Here is a 21,643-nt window from a genome sequence, read left to right as displayed (position 1 = left end):
GTTTGAATTACGGAAATAGTTGATTTGGTTCGATTAGGAAACTAAGATACAGATAGTCTATTTTTATTTTATCCAAATATATAATATTTATTATTATCGCTCTATATTTGAACAGACCAGATTTTTTCTCTAATGAATATATTTTTATGTACATTAAAAATTAATATATAATGCTTTCTTTACTATATTAAAAAAAATAAATTAGTTTTGCAAGTTAATTAGAAAATAGAAACTAAAGTTTATAAGTGGGCCAACATTTGGGCTTGTGCTTATTTGATTACACTAAGCCCTAATTCCAATTTCCTCTAAACTCCAAAACCTCCTTGTCCCATAATTTTAAAAAAAGAAAATTCCCCATTGGTACGTGTACTACACGCGCCACTACTATATTCCTAGTACTAGCAGCCGTTGTCCTCTCCTCGCCGGAACAAACCCTGAGGGATGCCCCCACAACCTTCAAATGATTGGTTATCTCAGCTCATCTCTTCCTTTTCCTTTTCCAATCTCACTCCTCTTCTTCCCACGTGTACTCCACGCGCTCCCTCAATCCTCACATCTTCTGATTTTTTTTTTTTTTTTTTTTTTTTTTCTCTCCAGCACCCTCAGATCCCGGAAAATAAAACCCAGATGAGAAAAAAACATCAGATAAGAGTACTTGATAAATGTTTTTAATAATTGTAACCTGAAAAAAAAAGAAAAGAAGAGCTTTACAAGATCCACCTCGAACCCCTCTCCCAAATTCCTCAGCTTTCTTCTTCATCATCTTCTTCCTTTTTCTCTGGTCTGAAAAATTTTCAGGTGTTCTGGTTCTGGTTTTGATCATAATTTGTGTCTTGTTCTTCTTGTTCGTTTACAAATTTAGAGCGAACCCAGTTGAAATTTTGGTGAAAACTAAAGTGGGTTGCTTTAGATTTGAAAAACAATGAGGGAAGATGATTCTAATTGGTTTTCAAAATGGGATCAGGAGCTTCCCTCTCCTGATGAATTGATGCCTCTTTCCCAAACCCTTATCACCCCTGATCTTGCTTTGGCATTTGATATCAGAAACCCAGATAGTTCCATCAACAACAACAACAACAACCACCACCACCCACCGCCTCCGCCGCCTCCGGTGCCAATCCAGCCGAGTTCGGCCGATTTTGGGGATTCTGGTGATTTTGTGTCTGGCGCCGGCGCTGGAGACGAACCTGCGCGGACCCTGAAGAGGCCGCGCCTGGTCTGGACTCCACAGCTCCACAAGCGATTTGTCGACGCGGTCGGCCATTTGGGAATAAAAAATGCTGTACCTAAAACCATAATGCAGTTGATGAGCGTGGATGGGTTAACTCGTGAGAACGTGGCTAGCCATTTGCAGAAATATCGCCTCTATTTGAAGCGTATGCAGGGGATTTCCGGCGGCAGTGGCGGCGGAGTTAGTGGCGGTGCTGGATTCGTTTCACCCGTTTCAGATCCTGCTACCGACCATTTGTTCGCCAGCTCTCCAGTTCCGCCGCATTTTCTTCACTCCTCTCGGGCTAATTCCGACCATTTCCTGCCGTTTGTGCCCGTCGGCGCTCTGCAGCACCACCACCAGATGGCCGCCGCCGCTGCCGCTCAATACCACCGACAAGTAGCCCATTTTGGGTCTCCGCCGAATGGGCAGTTTGAGCATCCGTTTTTAGCTCGGCCTGTTCACCGGATTGGGACCCCTGTGACTACCCCGGCGACGAATTACAGCGAGGATTTGGATTCGAGTAATGGAACAGGAGGGAGGAAGGTTCTCACTCTTTTCCCCACCGGAAACGATTAAACCTCTTTCCATTTTGAAATCTGCTCAGAACTGTCTGTATCTCCGTGACGTTGGTGTTGCCGTCGTCTTCTCCGGCGAAAACAAGGGCGGGCGTCAGTTGCAGAGTCGAAGGCAAAATGGATTATATATTATGCTAAAGAGGTAAGATTGTACATGAGTATTAAGAACAATTTGGGTGTGTTCGTCATTATCATCTCTAAATTCTAAATTCTAAATTCTAAATTCTAAATTCTAAATTCTAAATTATGGCACTAATGATAATTAGTGAATTGAATGGTGTTAAAGTTAAGCCCTTTCTGGGGTAATTAGAATGCTTATCCACAATAATTATATCCTAATCAACAAACATGGAAGCAGAGCATGTGAGGTTCATCACAGTGTTTAGCTGTAATGAAGCAGTGCCAAAACACAACACCCATTTGTTTAATAAACATCTTAAGCAACCAAAATGCATCCACGTGCCTCTGCTCCAAATTTTGATAAATTCACTATTCAATCCTATTTTAGTCTTAGCATTGCTTCATATATGGAATACCAACTATGTGTATTTTTGTTTTCCATACTTCAAACATAAAAATTCATATTTTATATACTAAAAACACTTTTATCAATTATGATCCATGTTTATCCAAAACACATTAACATTCTTCGATTGGAGAGGGGAGCGAGTATCAGTGAAGACGCTGGTTCTTGAGAGGAGGTAGATTGTGAAAACCCACAATTTTTTTATAAGAGTGTGAAAATCTCTCGCTAGTTAAAGCATTGAGGTGGGCTTTTGTAGATGACATCTAAGAATGAAGTAAATTAATTTTGTTGTCATTAGAAAGATTCCCAAAAAAAGAAAAGGACGGGTATAGATAGAAAGTGATGTTTTTTTAAGGGTAATCTAAAAAAAATGTGAACTAAACACAAAAGATTTTGTGGTGTGTGAGCAATCAAATCAAGTACTCTTTAATTCTTTTGTTTTCTTCCCTTTTTTTGGTGTATTACTTGTCTTATAAATCATTTACTCTACCATAATTACAAATTACATTCATTTTAGACTTTTTTTTTTTTTTAATAGAAAATTTTCTAATATTTAAAAGATTTTAATCTTTACAATTTGAGTGGAAACTGGAACATTTGGCATAACCGTTGAGTTATAATAAAAAGAAAATATAATTTTTAAACAGTATATATTCTTTAAATTAATAAAATGGACACGACCTCTCATAAAATTGAAAATATATTTATTGCAAAAAAAAGAAAAAGTTTGATTCGAGTGTATCACATGTTGGGCTAGAAAAGGTGAGCTTAAGGTTTGTTGGTTTGCAAAATTGAAGCTTTGGAAATAATGTGCTAAGATTCCCAACACACACTAACCTCCACCAACCTTGTAATCAACTTATGTCTCACCCAATTATTGGTTGTTTTTTGTTTTTTTGTTTTTTTTGTTTTTTTTCTTTCAAAATCACTTCCCAACCTCCTTCCTCACAAAATAAAATAAATCCAATTGAACCAATTTTTATATCAAACCTCAAATTTGAATCGATTTCGTAAGTAAATGGTCATACTGAGAAATCTGAACTAATTTATAATCACTTTTGAAATAATTAGACGGCCCGATAATCATTTTCTAAATTGCTAGTTCAAATCACTTTAACAACACAAAGATTTTTTTAATTAGTAGGCGTGTCAAGCTCTCTTGAATTTAGTTCACCACCGACATCTTTTCTTAAAAGGTCACAAGTATAAACCTTCACTCTACCGATATAAATGACTATTAAGTCGTTTAAGCGGTCTTGTCACTCAAGTGGACAGCACATTCTTTTGTTTCATTGATTTATGCTTTTTAGTGGGCAATTGGGAGTTGACATGTATCATCTTTTTTTGGGTGTTTTGGAATTAAGAACTAAAATTTTGAGTCATTGTTTATTCAATTAATTTTTGTGTCTGGCAAATGGGTTTGAGTTTATCCAATCAAAAAGGTATTGGTTCACCTTTTTAGAAATTATAATTAATAACTTAAACTTAAACAATAATTTTTTTTTTAACTTTTTCTTAATTAAAGTATAGGCCATTTGACATGTGTTCGCAAGTGGCTAGATTCTCTAACTTTGTTATTACTTGCCTATCTATTTTATAAACTATTCGTACTATTTCAACTAAATAATTAGAATTTAGATAGAGGAAGAGAAGCCAACAAACTTCAAAAAAACATCGTCATGGTAAATAATGCACACAAATCAACGTCCACATTTTATAGTACGGAAGGAAGACAACAAAAAAACGTGTCATTTTATAGTGGAGACTTTCACTATGGGTATGACGAAAGCGTGTAAAAAGGAAAAAAAGAACCAAACGAGAATAATCGAGGTGCACATAAATTGACACATACGTGTATAGCAGAGGAGAAGAATTGAAGTCCAATGGAAGAAATGGTATTAAAGAGAGATTGAATGCAGCAATACAAGCAAAAGTATGAGATGAAGAAATTCAGCTAATGGAATGATATCAGAAACTCCTCAATCCTTACAGATTCTTAGAATAAAGCTCCAAATGAAGAACAAAAGTGGCACAAACTAGAACTGAGTTCCAAGCAGTCAAAACAGAGTAAAAGGCAACCCCTACAGGTACAAAATCTAGTTGTAAACTTGTTTTTTTTTTTTTTTTTTTTTTTTCACCTAAACTCCTCATTGTCTAATGGTTTTGTGAATAGTCAAAGCTGAGGGGTTGCTGGATGAATGGGGCCTGCATTAACATACCACCACAACATAGTAATCAGTTCATGAATGTCAAGAATTGTATATAAATGATACTGCACTTAACACAACACAACTTAACACAACACAACACATTTACACATTTACTGTAACAGCTCAAGCTCAAGCCCACCGCTATCAGATATTGTCCTCTTTGGGCTTTCCCTCTCAAGATTTTAAAATGCGTCTATTAGAGAGAGGTTTCCACACACTTAAAAAAAGGGAATGTTTTGTTCCTCTCTCCAACCGATTGGGATCTCACAATCCACACCCCCCTTGAGGGCCACCATTCTCGCTAGCACACCGTCTGGTGTCGAGCTCTGATACCATTTGTAACAGCCCAAGCTTACCGCTAGCAAATACTGTCCTCTTTGGACTTTTCCTTATGGGCTTCCTCTCGAGGTTTTAAAACACATATGTTAGGGAGAGGTTTCCACACTCTTATAGGGAATGTTTTGTTCCCCTCTCCAACTGATGTGGGACCAGCTTTTTACAACGAACTCTGAGGAGTAAGCACGTGGTCTACACCTGACCCTGGGGATTCGATCCTACCCAATATGTTTATGACAATCCAAACTTCAGATACTGACAAGGGAAGCTCAAAGGAATTCCTTTGGCTGGAGTTGGGGGCCTCCAAACAAAGATATTAGAGACAAATATGATACCGTTCTCTTGGGGGGTTTTGGAAAATAATACTTGCAACCTTTTTGCAATGGGAAAAGCCTCGTTATTAAATAGTACCTGAAAAGCAGAATGCCTGAGCTGGTTGTACGAATGGGCATACATCATTGCAGCACTCTGCCAATGTTCATAAGATGCATCTCTAGATGTTTGGTTTAAACCCACTGTGCAGAAAGGGCTTACAGCAGGACTCGGATGAGGCCCATAGCTAACTGAAGCTTGAGTTCCAGGTATATGACCCATGAGAGAATAACCCGAATCGTATTGCACAAATGGAGGCTGAATTTTAGGCATAACAAAGGGCGCCAAGCTAAAGTTTTGATTGATTGGAAGGTTCCTAATATACCTGTATCAAAAAAGAATCAAAGAAAATGTCTCCATTGGCATAACAAAAACGTCGGACTAAATTTTCATGGACACATACCTATCGTAATTGCGATCATAATCAGGGTCGCTACGATCCTTTTCCCTATCTTTGAAAATGGCAACCCGAGAAGTCATGGCATCCCTGCCATTAAAATTTTCCAAATCAATACCCAAAGTTCTACAGCCTTCAGTCTCATCCCTGTTCGAGCAAACGTACTTTCCTTCAGATGGGGCCTGAGATGTTGTATCATCTAATTCAGGGCTACTTGGGGAGCTGAAGATTCGAGCTCGTGCCCTATCATATTCCTCCTTTCTCTCTTCCACGCTCCTGACAGAACTTTGTTTGAGACCTCCATCATTGGCAGAAATTTCAGACATTTTGTTAGGCCTAGGTCTGATAACAATTTTGACCTGCTCATGTTTCTCATTGTCCAATTGCTTTGCAGGTATTTCAGATAAATGCACAGAAGGGAGTCTGCTTTCCGCTGTTTTACGAACCAAGATCCTATTTCCAAAACCATCTACACCAGAGTCCTGAACCATGGTCTGAAGGCCATAGTGTTGAGCAACACGGTGAGCAGCAAGTCGAAGGTATGAAGTAGGAAAATGCTGGAACTCAAAATGCTGCTGATCCGGATTATGCAGAAACTTCTGGATATCAAGCTCCATTCGTAAAACTGAAAGGAAATTGTAAATTACTAAGAAAAATCACATTTTATTAAAAGAATTCAATGTTTAAATGAAGAAATATGAGAAATGCACATTTATATCAATGGGACATAGGAAGGAAGATTGAACATCAACAGGGAAATCCCTGCCTATCATGAACTACCCTATGCGCTTAGCTGAAGGAAAGACATACCAATTCCAAAAGACAATAAAAAAAAGTGACAACTTGAGGCCTCTAAAAATAACTTGTTTGCTCAATATCCATTTACGCAATGCTACCTTACATTATCTGTAAGAATGAACAAAATGGAAGTGTTCCTTTGGATCTTTGCCGTTGAGAAACTAAATACATGCTGTAGGATTCAGAAATGAATGCCTACAGCTTCAGCAGCTCCCAGTTGGTGTGTCTTGTGTAGGAAGGACATGGAGGACAGACTTCACTTGTTCATTTACTGCCCTTTCGCCGTCTCTTGTTGGAATAGATTGTTTAAATCTTTAAATCTCTGTTGGGTTAAGCCTAAGAGTTGTGGAGAGGCCTTTTATGGAAATTTGGCACGAAAGGAACAAGAGAATTTTCCAGGGAAGTGATTCTTGGGGTGATGTTCTTTGGGTCCAAGTCAGGCTGATTTCTTCTATTAGGTGCTCACTTCAGCGTGAATTTTTTTTGTAATCCCCTTGAAGGGTTGGGGATACCTCTTCATAATGAAATCATTTTGTTTCCTATAAGAAAAAGGTGCATTTGTATTATTAAATTCAAAGAGATATGAATTTTTTTTATCAGTTGTTGCTTTTGTACGCTTGTTCTGTTGTTCAATATACAATTGGCACTTGCAGGAACCTCACGAAGAAAGAACAGATCTTACCCAACAACAAGCTTACAGAACAACCAAATCAAATAAAATGAAATCATTCACCAGATTTCAAACAACAAGAACACAAATCGGACAGCAAGAAAACTCGAAAATTGCAATGAATTGATCCCAGAAACAGATTCAAGATTGGGGGAAACAACAAAGGGGAATTGGGAATTCAACCCCTTCTTTTAAAAGGAAAAAAAAAAAAAAAAAAGAACTCACTGGTGAGACGATGTCGAGGATTCTGGAGAGCCTCCACCAAGAAGGGGTCGACCATTGAGTCTATGCCGTTGAACCCTTGTGGGGCGACATCAAAGGAAGCTGTGTCCATGGAAGAAGAGAGGTCTCTATATTATTAAACGCACAGGACTCTGAAACTGCTGGGTTTTTTAGAGGCGTTTCTTCTTCCCCTTCTGGGTCAGAGAAGAAGAAGAAGAAAGGGAAGAGGGAAGGAAGAGGAAAAGGGTTTAATCCTTAGCATCAGAGGAGGAGGAAGATTGAGAGAGAGAGAGAGAGAGGAAAAGAAACCCTCTTTCGTATCCCACCGAGCAGATGGGGGGGGAAAGGGGGGAAAGGAGAGACAGAAATGGAATTTGGGAATGATTTTATATTACAAAAAAAAAAAAGAAAAAAAAAATGGTCAATAATTTGTTCGCCAAGAAATCCCTTTGTTCTTCCCGCAAAGCAAAGCGGAGTATGAAAAGAGCTAATATCCATAGCTTCCTATTTTCTTCCTTTATACGCGCGCATACCACCGCCTCCACCAATTACATATAGAATATGCCTATTTTTACTATATTTCTTTTTTCTTTTTCTTAATTACAAAATTGTGTTTATTTACTCCCTCCCTCTCTCCCTCTCTCCCTCTCTCTCTTCATTCACCGGCGTCAGGAGCGGCGGCGAGCCCACACATTGGAATGGCGCCAACCAGGCTTCAAGAACACCGTCATTTCTTCCTATCTTCTCTGATGGGCTTTCTTTTTCTATGGCGGCCCGGCACATCAAAACCTGCAACCCCTCCAAGTAGGCGCCTAATCGCCGACCAATCAACCCGACCGCCGACCGCCGACCACCGACCGCCTTCCTCCACGTGATCTCTTCTTTTGACTATGATTTGCGCCACCTCCCACTCCATCTTGGGTTAGATCTTAGTGGACAACAACACCCTTAAATATGGGCCTTAGTTGGCTCCATTTTACAATACCCAATCTATCCCACATCACACTTGGGCCTCTTATATAGAGCATGAGTAAATATTATCACCAATAAATAGATTTTTTATTATATTAAATTAAAAGTAATTTATGAATAATTTGTATTATTAAGAAATATGAGGAATTGAGGATGCCGATCGGAGAGGGACAAAACAAGTGTACGGGTTAGGGAAGAAAGGACAAAACGTAGCGGCTAAGGGACTCAACACGTGCCCGCTCCACCGGTCCGCCACTACTTTGGCATTTTCTTTATTTTATTACTTTTTTATAAATAAAAGATAATAATAATTTACTACTCCCATCTCCCCCCACGCGCGCCAACTCTTGGTTTTTCTTCACGTGCTTACCCTACTTTGACCCAGTCATACCTTCCATTAATTAAAAATTTTGTGGTCAAATATGAAACTATACCATTTATTTTTGTTTTTAATTTTTCAATTATTTTCGCCAATAGAATCACTCAATTCTATTTCATCCGTTTAGTTTCTGTGTAATAAAAAAAATGTATATATTTTTCATTTAATTTGTCACCTAACATAAATTAAATTATAAAACTAATGGTGATTTTTTTAGGTACAATTATGCATGGTTGTCCTTTCTTTTTCTTAGTCTCACTCAATGAAATATGACTAGGTCAACCAAAGTGACACTAGTGATTGAGAGGTTTAGGGAAAGACCTACTTGGGGAGACTTGTATTTTGTTCTCGAGTTTAGTCTGGGTAGAATTTCGTTCTTAAGCTTGGTCATCTTGTCCCTTCATATACTTGTTTAGTCAGTTGTAAATCGGTTAACATGATTGTAGCAAGACCTCTGAGTGAAGTTTCTAACTATATATATCATAAGAATTACTTATTATTTTTAATTTTTAACACCATAAATACTAATTTCTAATTATTGATTTTTTATTTTTGCTTTATTAATTAATTTGAGGATATAAATTATAGTGAAGAGATTAAAAAAAAAAAAAGAATTTGATAGTGTGACTGAATCACTACAGAATATGATAAATAATATATACTTATAAACTATAAAGAAATGTGGTAATTATTAATTAATTTATGAACGTGTTTTATGGAATAATTTTGGTAGGAACATTTTATTTTAATTACAATTTAGGATGATATTTGAATAAAATTGAGATTTATGTACATTTTTGTTTTCCTTCTTGTAGCTGCACGGAGGCGATTGACGACACGCGCTTGACTGAGAAAACGGGGAGCAGTTTCGTTAGTCCTCAAATGATCAATTAAATCTAAGATCCCATTTTCTTCCTTCTTCGTCTTCGTCAATCTTCCCTTAATAAATCCAACCCAATAATTCCCTCTGGATTTTCAGAATCAATTCTCATCTCCAAAACCCTAACAATGGCTGACCCAGTTGCGGAACTTTGGCCTTCTGATCAAAACCCTAATTCCACTACTTACGCTTCCCAATTTGATTCCCTCCAAATTCCGCCTCTCGACTCTCTTTTCTTCTCCGATGCCAATTCTGCCGCCCCTGCTGACCCCTTTGTTTATTCCACGCCTTCCAATTTCGGATTCGAGGAAAATGACGATTTTGAGCTCACTTTTGATGATCTTGACGACCTTTACCTCCCATCTGAGGCTGACGATTTCCTCATCTTGGAGAATTTGGATCAAACTACCAATTCGCAGGATTCGGCTACTCATGTTCCGCCCCAGCCTGCCCGGGATGCTGCTGCTGACGGCGCTGCTGTTCGCGTTTGCAGTTCTGAAGCGTCCCCGGGATCGGGGAGCTCTGCGGTTTCTTGTGAGCAGTCTCCCAATGACTGTAAGTTTATTAACTCTCAATCTTCGAAAATACCAACTGCGGACAGCTGTTGCTTTTCGACTGATTCCGGGGGTTGGGACTCGAAGGATCCGAGGATTGTGAATTGTCCCTCTCCGGAGCATGGTGGTGGTAGTGAACAGGAGTTCTCAGGCGAGCCGGCGTCGTCTCAAGGCTCGGGTTCTGGAAATTGCGGTTCCGGCGTCTCTGAAGGGATAACTTGCCCATCTTCCAATGGGGAGTATTACGATGTCATTGTCGATCAGAAGATTAAATCAGAGGAAATAGGGAAAATTTGCATGCCGAAGAGGAAGAAGGACCTGGAGGAAGGAAACCCGGATTTGAGATCTGCCAAGTATCGAAGGTCATCTGAACCTGTAGAAAGTTCCAATCCCCAATTGAGTTCCTGTGCTCTAAATGAGGATGAAGAGAAGAGGAAGGCGAGGTTGATGAGGAATAGAGAGAGTGCGCAGCTTTCCAGGCAGAGGAAGAAGCATTATGTGGAGGAGTTGGAGGATAAATTGAGAGCTATGCATTCAACCATTGCTGAATTGAATAGTAAGATATCATATGTGATGGCTGAGAATGCAGGGCTGAGACAGCAGCTGAGTGGTAGTGGTATGTGTCAGCCTCCTCCTCCTGGTATGTATCCTCATCCCTCAATGGCCCCAATGTCTTATCCGTGGATGCCATGTCCTCCGTATGTTGTTAAACCGCAAGGGTCTCAGGTCCCTCTGGTTCCAATTCCGAGATTAAAGCCCCAACAGCCGGCCCCTGCAGCAAAGGGGAAAAGGAATGTGAGTAAGAAGGCTGAGGGAAGAACTAAGAAGGTTGCGAGTGTTAGTTTTCTGGGTCTGTTGTTCTTTATTATGCTTTTTGGTGGTCTAGTTCCTATAGTGAATCTCAGATTTAGAAATGTTGGAGGAGTTCCTGGCACGTTAGCATTTGTTGGTGATAGGTATTACAATCAAAACCGTGGAAGGGTTTTGAGAGTCGATAAGTATTCGAATTTATCTAATGGTGTGAATGTAGGAACTCCTTGCGGGAAATCTGATACTTTGAACCTCTTACAATGTGAGGAAATTCATAGGAAAGGGCGAGACTTGAAATTCGATCAACAACGAAAAGGATCGCAGCATATGCATGATTCAGATGAGTCTAGTAAGCTTGGAAATGCTAGTGAACCTCTTGTTGCTTCTTTATACGTCCCAAGGAATGACAAGTTAGTGAAGATTGATGGAAACTTAATAATCCATTCTTTCCTGGCAAGCGAGAAAGCTATGGCCTCCAGCAGGGCTTCTGATAAGGACAAGAGTAGGGAGACTGGACTTGCGATTCCTAGAGATCTTAGTCCAGCCATCACCATCCCCAACATCAGGGAAAGTGGTGGTAAACATCCTCATCCGTATAGAAATCCTGCCGAACAGCCAAAGGCACTTACTTCAGGTTCAGCCAACAATTTAAAGGACCATATCAAGGCGACCGTAGCTGATGGTAAACTCCAACAGTGGTTCCGAGAAGGTCTTGCAGGTAATACGCAGCATATTAACTTTTATTTATATACAATTTTTGTACTTGGGAATGATGATATTTGGAAGTTTTATTTGTTGCATGAGACTCGAATTATAACCTCTTCAATCGGGATTTAGAATTCTAATGGTATCAGATCGCTGTTGAAACAAGATATTTGACTCTGGATTATATAGTTTGAAATGTGGATATGAAAATTGACTCACTGTTTCTCGTTTAGAAGTCTTCCATAATTCCTACCTGTTACTTATGGGAAAACTTGGGCTATGATGCCTCCCAATCCTACAAAAGAAGGGATGGGGACATATTAATTGAAACTAATGAACTGATGGGTTTCCATGTAGTCATGAATCCTTAGACTGAGTTTTTCGTTTTCTGATTTATGTACAAAGTCATTGGCGGTGAATTGATTTTGGGAAACATGGTTACTCGTACGATGATTTGGTCAATGCTTATGTGATGTCAAACGTTAATATGGCTTGATCAATGGTTTAGGCCAATGATTGAGGTGTAGGTTCGACATCATTTTATAGATACTTACGGTCTTCCTTCTCCATCTGCAGGACCGATGTTGAGTTCTGGCTTGTGCACCGAAGTGTTCCAGTTCGACGTTTCCTCAACATCTCCAGGAGCAATGATTCCAGCATCGTCAATTGCCAATACTTCTGGAACGCATCGTAAGAATGCGACTCAACTGAATAAGGGAAGGAATAGGAGAATCCTGGGTGGTCTTCCAGTTCCCCTAGGTGGATCAAGTTTCAACATCACAGAAGAACCTGTTGGAAACCCACGCAAAGACAGCTTTCCAGGTAACAACAAAACAGCTTCGTCTGTCGTAGTTTCTGTGCTCATTGATCCAAGGGAAGCTGGGGACAGTGAAGTTGACGGTGTGATAACGCCGAAGTCGATTTCGAGAATATTTGTCGTTGTGTTGCTGGATAGTGTCAAGTATGTCACGTATTCATGCGTCCTCCCACGCTCGGGTCCTCACCTTGTGTCTACTTAAAACTTGGAAACCATTTGGGGGCCGTAGGAAGTTCTGCCAATTGATCTGTATACCACACATTTTTGTACATAAACAGTGCAATTTGGCGGGCTTAAAAGAGTAACAACTTTGCGATCATGACTTCGAATTTCCCTTGTAATGCTTAACTCTTAGGATTAGTTTAGTTAGAGTGAAGTACGTAGGTTTTGTTTCAATCCTCAGTCATGTATAGGCATGGGGGAGAGCGTATCATTTTGTGGATCGGAAACAGAAGTGGTAGAAACTCGAATATTTGAATGAATACTATTTAACTATCTACATACATTATACTTCTTTTCCCCCGCTTTTTAATTCCCTTGTTCCTTGATTTCTAATCTTTGATTTGGAAAGATGAAAGGTTAAAGGAGAATTATGGTAAGAGTATTTGAAAGAAGAAGAAGAAGAAGAAGATGAAAGATGTAGGAGCCAAAATTGGCATATAATTACAAACAGGTTATGAAATATAAATATTATTGATAGATTATAATAAAGAGATGAAAAGGTGAGTGGCCCCATGATGCTCCCTCCCCTCACAGCAGAGCAGGGCAGAGCAGGGCAGAGCAGGGCAGAGCAGAGTCCCAAAAGGTACAGTTTTGAGAGACGAACACACAGTACAAAACGTTGAAAAAGAAGGTTGGCTTTTGGAATTGGATTTGGTTGATTAATTAGGTTCGGCTTTGGGTGGGGTCATAATAGCCAAAAGGACCATCACAACCAGAAGCTCCTCAGTTCCTAGCAAGCAAGCAAGAGAAGAGAAGAGAAGAGAAGAGAAGAGAAGAGAAGAGAAGAGAGAGAGAATAGCTTGCAAAATTTGAAACCAAAATAAATGAGGGGGTTCTATACAGTCATTATGATGTAAGAAGAGAGATATAACCATGTCAACACTCCCTGAGCAACCACCGATAAGAGCTATATAATTTTGCCTCCCAAATTCCATAAGAAATTCTCTATACTTCAAAATGTACTTCAACTACGAAATCGTTCTTTCTTTTTTTTTTTTTTTTTTTCCCATCTCCGATTCTCCTTTGAATCGGAATCGCCTTCTCTGGCACAACACAGTGAAACCAAGTTTCTTGTTGTTTACCTTGAAGCAGGTAGAGTAGGTCAAGACACCGTTTGCCAGGGAGCTTTTAGTATGATCTTCCACCTGATTCTGGGTGGAAAGTCACCAGGAAAGTATCCTGGAAGTATCAGTCTTGTTCCTCACTATCGTTTCATCCTAACGCCGCCCGTTTGTCCAATGCCGATTGTGGCCTCCAGATTTTAGGTGCACATTTCTGTGGCCCATTCCCTGCTTCGGAATATCGTGTAGTTCCATAACCTGTATCGTCCGCTGCTTTTTGGCTGTTCAATAAACACCACCATGAATCAGCACTTATGTAGTTAGTTATATTCAACAACTTCATAAATGTGTTTAAAAGAGCTCCCATTTTGGTCATATACACCTTAACCAGTTAAACTATGCTTATGCTCGGGTGCAAATATTTAGCTAAAGTTGCTTTGATTGATACTTAAAATATTCAGCAAGAAAGCTTTTAGACTGCCTATGAAACTGGTATCAGAATGGATAAAAGCATAGATGGAAAACAAAACAAAACAAAGCAAATACCGTTTTCAGCTTGTTGGTAACTCTCTTGCAGTTTCCTCTTAGTGGCTTCTAGTTTCACTTGAACTGCAACCTCATCCGAACACTTGAACTTCTGGTACACACAAATCGAAAAAATCAGGTACAAGGACAAAGGACAAACCCCCAAATAACTTTACAATCTTCAGCTACTTACATCTTGCAGGCTCCTCTTTGGGATCGTAGGCTTCTCCACTTTACGCTGCAACTTCTCATGATTGTCCTTCTGCACGCTGCTCGGCTTCTGCGGCCTCGAAAGCCCAGAATTTGCATTTGACGGTGGCTTGTTTGGCTTCACAACTTGTTCTTTCATTTGACTCTTATTGTCCTTAGCAACCACATTAACCTCTCGAGTGGTTTGTTGTTTACACCTCATAGGGTTTTGACTGCCATTCGATGTTTTTCTTCCATTATCGCGCTTCTTGACGAACTCCCCACTGTTTCGAGGATCTGAAACATATATCCCCATTGGTAATCATGAATCTAAGAAATGGAGAGTCTAAAAAAGTGATTGAGAAAAGCATAGGATATTGCATAATGAACTCACTTCCATCATCGTCCATGCCATCAAAGAACTTCGCCAAGGAAGGGAATGGAATGGCAAGTAAAATACAGTCGATTAGAACCCACCAATGCAACATAAAGTAGATAACTTTTCTTGAGAATACAAACTCAATTCAACTCGAAAATAGAGACATACTTGTGAGAGCTCCATTGATGTGGGCTGAGTGGTAAAAAATGCAGCTTCATCTAAAGGAGGAGAGGGAAGCCCATCTTCATAATCATCTTCTTCTTGTTCAGATGCAGGCATACTTTTCGAATCCGGTGTGACTTCTGAACCTTTTTTGTCAGGAAAACAAAAACATTCCTCAGTAAATAAATCTCGAAAGTTGGCATGAAACGATATAGATGCACGTGTAGCTAAAATGAACTCTACCATGAACAGCAGCTGTAGCTTTTACCCACATGTCCACCATTTCTTTCCACTCTCTGCAACCAATAAAGTAGATCTTTTACCCTCAAGCAAAGTAAACTGAGAACAAGCAGCCATTTATAATGATATCAAAGACGAGGTTTCCTTATATGCTATGCAAAACAGAGAACTCCCTGAGTGAGCAACAAGTTGTAAAGGCAATAGATGAGCTACAAAAGCTCTCCACTCACTCAAAAAACAAAATAATGGACGCTGCATGGTCGAAGAAGACGATTCTTTGTTCATTAAAACTCAGTCAAAAGAGAGAACAAACACTGATTCTTATATGTTCAAAATGAAATGAGTAAGTTTTAAAGAACAAATCCAGAGGAAGATGACATATAGAGTGTCAACAACAAATTTAGTTGGGGCACTCATCATAGAACATGTATACTTGGTATTGAGCTTTGAAGGCAAGATTTAGTACGTGATAAGAAATCGAACAAGATGGCGAATGCGCTTCGATCCATGCTTTCGAAGACCATTAACAGCCTTGCCAATCTCAGTTGCCTGATAAAGAGAGAAAAATCCTCAATCAGAAACAAGAACAAGAACCAACAAAACTTAACTTGCCCCGAAGTTGCAAGAGCAAACAGAAGAATTCAAAGCATCACCTGCAGGGCATCAACTGATAGGGCCATCAATTCAAGTCTTCTAAGGGATTCAAACAACACTGAATCAGACTGCACATGAAACACACAACATGAGAAACAAAGGAACATCCCAGAAAATGTAAAGACCCAAAACAATGATTCATTACCTCTTCTTCAAAATTATTGAGAATCTCTTTGATCCTCAAAACCTCCCCAACAATCTCAGATTCTTGTTCAATTTCATCAGTCAATGCTTCAGCTTCACCAAAGCTATAATTGCTAACCTGATTGAAATTCATCTCCCCTCCATCATCTCTACTGCTGTAAACCTTGCTCTCTTTGCTCCCACCGCCCTCAAACGCACGCCCATCTCCGGCAGAATCGCTCTTGAAACCCGTTTCGCCGTCCACATCGCCGGCCACCGCCAGCTCCACTCGGTCGCAACCCAAACAGCGAGTCAGTCGGCATGAAAACAACTGCTCTGCAATTCGATCTCTCCTCAATCTGAACTCCTTGGGACAATCGGAAGCCGCCACCAAGATTGCGTAATCGATTAAGCTAAAAATATCCGAATTCGCATTCCGGAAGTAATCCCTCCAGTAATCCAAGGACCCAGACTTGGCGGACATGATCGGAATCTGAAGAAACCAAACTCGGATCGAACACGGACGGAATTCAAACAACCACTCAGAATCGAAGTGGGAATTCCATCACCGTGAGAGTTCCAAAGAAGAAAAACCTAAATACGAAGAAAAACAAACAAAGATTGGAGGTGGGTATTGACGAAATCCCCCAAAATGAACAACACCCAGAAAAGAAAACCCCTCCCCAACACTAATCCAGCACCACAAGAATCAGATTCCCAGAAAAATAAAAATGGTTAGCAACAAAGTCGCAAACACTCAAACTTGCATCCGTTCGGAAGCGAATGAAAGTGAGTAGTGGTGTGAAGATATTCGTTTTGTGAAAAGAAAGGATCGGATCAAAAACAGAAGAAGGGGATTGATAAAACCCAAGCCCTGCAATGAGGGGTTGTTCAAAATTGGAAGGTTGGAACAGAGAAACTTCTTGAGTTTTTTTTTTTTTTTTTTTTTTTTTTTTTTTTTTTTTTTTGTATTCGTATTTGTTTAATCCCGGAAAAGTTCCGGGATTTCCTGGTAGGAGAAATATCGAGAATATGGGAAATGGAAGAGAAGAGAAAATAGGAACAAAACCTTAATCTTTTCTTTCTCTTCAATGGAATTGGGAATTGGGAATTGAAATTGAAATTGAAATTGGAATTGGGAATTGGGAATTGGGAATTGGGAATTGAAGGGTTCCTTCGATTTGTTTCTCTCTCTAGAAATTAGAAAGAAATTAGAAAGAAATTAAAAGAATAAACCTGGGGTTTAGGCTCCCTTCAACATTCATAAAAATCTTTCCTTTTTTTTTTTTCTTTTGTTTTTTGCTCCAAACCCACGAAACTCCCCTCTCTCTCTCCCCCTTCCTCTCACGCTACACCTTCTTTTTTCTTTTTCTTTTTTTTCTTTTTTTCTTTTTCAAAAATAAAAAACATATTTAAGTTTTGAATTTTTTATTTTAATATCTGAAATCTAGAATAGTAATACAAAAAAGGTTTTTATTATTCACTAATAATAATATAAATTACAATATTTTAAATTCTATCTAAAGTCTTCATTTTTACTTTAAAATTATTAAATACTTAACTAAATACATAATTTAATAAAAAAAGGACGAGTTGGGTAAAATTTTGACTCAGTAACACCGAGTATTTTGAAAACAGCGTGTTGAGTTTGTGCGAGTCAACAGTTTTTTTTAAGTTTCAACCCTTTTTAGTCAAATTAAAATTAAAATTTAAAAATTAAAAAAAAAAAAAAGAAAAAAAAAAAAAAAAGAAAAAAAAGAAAAATCGTGAAGGTTCGCTCAAACTCGGCGTCTCGACCGAATGCTAAACCCACACGGCTGTGAGGGATAGACTAGACAGTGATAACCTGACGGTTTCCGGTTCCACGTGGTCCCGACGGCGTCCAGCCGTCACCTACTCCCTATGATTTATTTATACATTATACATATATATATCCCAATACCATATTATATAATTGTATAATCTATGGTCCATTGAAAATGTTTTGTGCATTTTTTTAATGTTCAGTATCGTTACTTCAAATCATGTAATGGTAAACGTTTTATTTTTCCTTCTTCTTTGTCTTTTAGTGAAGCGAGTCAAATTTAATAAACATTGATTGCGTAAAAGATTGAAGTCGAGCCATCTATAAAGAAGTGACAGATGGTAGGTTGATTTACGGTGATTGGGCGTTTAAGATTTAGTTTCCGTTTTTGCTGGGTGACCGACATGATCTTTTTGTCTGGTATATACTTTTTGTAGTTGAGTTGAACCGTTTCGTGACTAAACTAATTTTGAGTGATTAAATTTCTTAATTCAAGAGTCTAGCACTTAGCGAGTTATAATGACCAATCCTTGACCGTTGACTCGAAAAAAGCGAAAAGAGAACTTCTGGAGGTATTCGATTAAAATTAGATTTTCTAAAATTATTTGCATTTAATTGAATTTTGTTTTTTTCGAAAGAGAGTTTATACGTTTCTACTTTTGGTTGCTATTCTCGGATCATTCGTCCATTCCTTTTCCTTTGTTCGATGTGGTGAGATTGGTTGAAATCAGATTTCTCGAGCGAATGAGTAGAAGACAACTGGCAGATGATCTCTATTTATTGCACATTGTTGTGTAGATTGGAGAAACGGAAGTGTGCTCCCGTGCAACAATGGTTAGAAAGATCTTTAGCATAAAGATACCCTTCGTATTAGAGAAAAGTGTCGGACAAGCCAAAATTAACTCCTAAAAAGTTATTGGATCCGAGTATTCGGAATACTTTCCATTTGCCTGCTAATTAATTGCAAAAGATCCTATACTTTAAATTCAATTTGAATTTTTTTAATATAAATTTTATACCAAATGAAAAATTAGGGCTTAAGATGATATCTAATGAGTTTCGAGTGTTTGAATACAAAAATTAGGGTTTGTATACATGTAAAAAAAAAAACTAGGCAAATAATAATAGTTTCTTTAGTATTTTATTATTATTATTACTATTTTTATTAGAAAAATGTATTGCATAAATACTTAATGTAATTAAAAGACGTTACATAGATCTTCTATCTCCAAATTATATTCGGTTCAGATTTGAAATCACATCTTTATGTCTTTAGAACACATTTTTCTTTAAAAATATATATTTTTTAATCTTTAAACGATTAATTTGAATTCAACTCGAGAATATCAATCTAAAGTAATAATAAGCGTTTTATTTAATTAAAAATGTCTTATTATCGTCGAGATTCCATATAATCTCTCTGTACTCAATTAGATCACCTCATCCTAAGTGATCTTCTAAACTCGCGTAATAATACAATTTTATAATTTAATCTGGGAGTAAAATTTTATCCATTTATTTTTAAATTTATCCAACATTTATAAAAATCTTTTTTGAAATTATAAATAGTTTTTGGAAGGATTTTTTCATTTTTTAATTTAACGTGATAAATAGGAAGATTTCTCGTGAACGAAACTCGCATTAGGAGCATAATTTATCGGCGTCAAATAAAAGCAGAGTGTTTTGATTCGGAGGCAATTTGGTCTCTAGCGTTGACTTTCGTTCATAGCCCTTTGATCGTCGACGTACTTTTTCACCATGACGTGGCCTCTTCTTTACCACACGATTTCCAAATCTGTTTAATTTTATCCTAAAAATACATTTTCCATTTCATATTTTAAAGAATAAAAATAAAATAGCTTTTATTCCTATCCTAAAATAAAATTTCCATTTTTATATTTATTTTCATATAATATTTTCGCTATCGATATACATAATTGATAGAATTACTACGTAGAAAATTAATCAACTTAAAGTAAGAGAGGCATAAATGTAGTTCGATCTCGTGGTGTCTTTGTATGTAGTGAGTAGGATTCGTGGGTCCAACCTACCTCGAGTTCATAACTCTCTCATTTGTACTTCGAACTCTGAAGGTTTAGATGTCAAAATTGATGCTAGTACATTTGGGAGATTAAAACTTAAGGAGCTGAAAATTTCATTACATTGTTCTAGTAGCCGTTAAATATTTTTTGGGTACCTAAATTAGAAGAAGATCTTTTGATCGAGTATATGTCGACAATTTTAATAACCGTTCAAAGAAAAATAAAATAAATGTAGATAAAATCGAGCATGGTTTAGAAGATGCACACGAGCATACAAAAAAAATTTAAAGATAAGATTATATTCTCTGAGAAAATAAAATAAAATAACCGTAAGAGGGGGAGGAGGGGTGGGACTGCGACACACGTGTGAATCACGTTTCAAAAAGCACGGTGACACGTGTCAAAAGCAGAGTTGAGGAGCAAAGCTGCGTCGGCTAAGGTCGATGACGTGTACAATCTTATCTAACTTTTGCGGTTTATTAAAAGCTCCGTATCTCACGCGTTGTAATTTGTACGTGACAACAGCGAATACTCGCAAATTCTTGACAGTCCAATGTATACGCGCCACGTGTCCCATCTATCTCCATCTCTTCTCGTGATTCTATCATATCCTTACCAACCCTAAGCACTTCGTTATTGGTTGCCCCTTTGGGCTTTGCAAACCCAATTCTATTCACAATTTGTTTCTTTCTTTAAAAAATAATAATAATAAATTATTTAGCATTAAATTACCAATTTCATTGCCTTAAAAGGTAACCTTTCAAAATACCCACAACTTACCAACTCGAGCGAACGGTCAAATATCTGTCCTACATTTATTCGCGAGAGTTCATGAAGTTAAGAAGCGATTCTCGGTAGACCAGTGAATGTTATGAATTATGAATAAAACAAGGAAAATAGGACATATATGCACGTTTTAAGAACCAAACTAAAATTAGTTTACTATTTATAAAAATATTACCTTTTTAAGCTAAATTAATAAAAAGAAAATTAGAATTTTTTTTTTTTATGAATTTAAAACATATAAAAGAATTTGGTTGTAATTAGAGAGACGATTTGAAATGTATTAAATATTTTTTAATGTTGGATTTATTTGACATAAATAATTACACAGCTAATTAACGATATTCTAATTGAAAAAATAATAAATCCACATAATTTTGTAAGAAATAAAATAATTAAATTGACAATTCTGTTACCGAACGGTCTCTAAGAATGTTGGGCTGGATGATGGACTTAACAAGGCTTCCAAAGCCTCCCATCCAGAGTTCGAGGCCTGGTAGGTGAAGAAGGAAAGAGAAGAAGATAAAGCCCTTTACAGAATTAATCTTTAAGGTATTCTAAAATACCTTTTCCCTCTTTTCTTTTCTTTTCTTTTCTTTTTTTTTTTTTTGGAAAAAAAAAAAAGATCAGGGACCTCAAAAAGCAGCTCGGCCTAACCTTTACAATGTTAAATTTGGCACGATGTATATTAACATAATTGATTAGATTAAGATAATAAGCTAATAATGAAGGGCGTTTTCCTTTAAACAAGAACAAAAGATTTTCTGACGATGTATATTAACATAATTGATTAGATTAAGATAATAAGCTAAAAATGAAGGGCGTTTTCCTTTAAACAAGAACAAAAGATTTTCTGACGGGATAAAGGTGAATCTAATGCAATTGATGTTTAGCTTACTTATCTACTTCAACACAATCATTTGAGTGAAAAGAAGATTATAGAAGCATTATGTGACAATCGAGCCACCATCGAGTAGCTAGGAAGTACATGTAATTAAGGCAACAACGTTGAATCATGTATAC

The 21,643-nt window shown here is 37.7% G+C and overlaps 4 protein-coding genes across 6 annotated transcripts; 2 read left to right on the top strand and 2 right to left on the bottom strand.

Moving 5' to 3' along the window:
* Nucleotides 1–667: 667 nt before the first annotated feature.
* On the top strand, nt 668–2,025 carry LOC111800592 (transcription factor MYBC1). The gene has a single exon (XM_023684359.2). The coding sequence runs from the start codon at nt 923–925 to the stop codon at nt 1,787–1,789; it is 867 nt and encodes a 288-aa protein (XP_023540127.2). The 5' UTR covers nt 668–922; the 3' UTR covers nt 1,790–2,025.
* Nucleotides 2,026–4,187: 2,162 nt separating this feature from the next.
* Nucleotides 4,188–7,653, bottom strand: LOC111800583 (uncharacterized). Of its 2 annotated transcripts, XM_087126497.1 has the most exons (5): nt 7,323–7,653; nt 6,531–6,966; nt 5,636–6,254; nt 5,272–5,557; nt 4,188–4,519 (listed from the first exon to the last, which is right to left on the bottom strand). In XM_087126497.1, exons 3-5 carry the CDS (start codon nt 6,244–6,246, stop codon nt 4,469–4,471), a joined length of 948 nt encoding a protein of 315 aa, XP_086982623.1. In that variant the 5' UTR covers nt 6,247–6,254; nt 6,531–6,966; nt 7,323–7,653; the 3' UTR covers nt 4,188–4,468. The 2 variants fall into 2 exon arrangements, with proteins under 2 accessions (XP_086982623.1, XP_023540106.2); XM_023684338.2 differs by lacking the exon at nt 6,531–6,966.
* A 1,949-nt stretch (nt 7,654–9,602) lies between these two features.
* BZIP17 (Basic-leucine zipper (bZIP) transcription factor family protein) lies at nt 9,603–12,765 on the top strand. Its single transcript, XM_023683391.2, has 2 exons — nt 9,603–11,632; nt 12,196–12,765. Exons 1-2 carry the CDS (start codon nt 9,679–9,681, stop codon nt 12,636–12,638), a joined length of 2,397 nt encoding a protein of 798 aa, XP_023539159.2. The 5' UTR covers nt 9,603–9,678; the 3' UTR covers nt 12,639–12,765.
* A 689-nt stretch (nt 12,766–13,454) lies between these two features.
* On the bottom strand, nt 13,455–17,317 carry LOC111799894 (putative mediator of RNA polymerase II transcription subunit 26b). Of its 2 annotated transcripts, none has more exons than XM_087126237.1 (9): nt 16,014–17,317; nt 15,868–15,936; nt 15,681–15,763; nt 15,218–15,270; nt 14,981–15,120; nt 14,828–14,855; nt 14,438–14,730; nt 14,266–14,353; nt 13,455–14,000 (listed from the first exon to the last, which is right to left on the bottom strand). In XM_087126237.1, the coding sequence occupies exons 1-9, from the start codon at nt 16,473–16,475 to the stop codon at nt 13,876–13,878; spliced, it is 1,341 nt and encodes a 446-aa protein (XP_086982363.1). In that variant the 5' UTR covers nt 16,476–17,317; the 3' UTR covers nt 13,455–13,875. The 2 variants fall into 2 exon arrangements, with proteins under 2 accessions (XP_086982363.1, XP_023539160.2); XM_023683392.2 differs by having other exon boundaries at nt 14,266–14,356; nt 16,014–17,165.
* Nucleotides 17,318–21,643: the final 4,326 nt, after the last annotated feature.

The sequence above is a fragment of the Cucurbita pepo genome, chromosome 8 (genome assembly GCF_057944985.1).
Source record: "Cucurbita pepo subsp. pepo isolate OVF chromosome 8, ASM5794498v1, whole genome shotgun sequence".
Taxonomy (NCBI): domain Eukaryota; kingdom Viridiplantae; phylum Streptophyta; class Magnoliopsida; order Cucurbitales; family Cucurbitaceae; genus Cucurbita; species Cucurbita pepo.
Note: the sequence above shows the minus strand (reverse complement) of the source record. Positions and strands in the feature narration are given on the sequence as shown.

Bases quoted from the DNA above. Each gene is read 5' to 3' on its own strand.
- BZIP17 (XM_023683391.2), top strand. From the start codon at position 9,679: ATGGCTGACCCAGTTGCGGAACTTTGGCCTTCTGATCAAAACCCTAAT. The intron at 11,633-12,195 runs GTAATACGCAGC...CTCCATCTGCAG, and splicing joins GTTCCGAGAAGGTCTTGCAG to GACCGATGTTGAGTTCTGGC.
- LOC111800583 (XM_023684338.2), bottom strand. From the start codon at position 7,431: ATGGACACAGCTTCCTTTGATGTCGCCCCACAAGGGTTCAACGGCATA. The intron at 5,558-5,635 runs GTATGTGTCCAT...TTTTTGATACAG, and splicing joins TATGATCGCAATTACGATAG to GTATATTAGGAACCTTCCAA. The intron at 4,520-5,271 runs GTACTATTTAAT...ATGTTAATGCAG, and splicing joins TCAGGCATTCTGCTTTTCAG to GCCCCATTCATCCAGCAACC.
- LOC111799894 (XM_023683392.2), bottom strand. From the start codon at position 16,475: ATGTCCGCCAAGTCTGGGTCCTTGGATTACTGGAGGGATTACTTCCGG. The intron at 14,856-14,980 runs GTATGTCTCTAT...TCCTTGGCGAAG, and splicing joins CATCAATGGAGCTCTCACAA to TTCTTTGATGGCATGGACGA. The intron at 14,357-14,437 runs GTAAGTAGCTGA...TGTGTGTACCAG, and splicing joins CAAAGAGGAGCCTGCAAGAT to AAGTTCAAGTGTTCGGATGA.
- LOC111800592 (XM_023684359.2), top strand. From the start codon at position 923: ATGAGGGAAGATGATTCTAATTGGTTTTCAAAATGGGATCAGGAGCTT.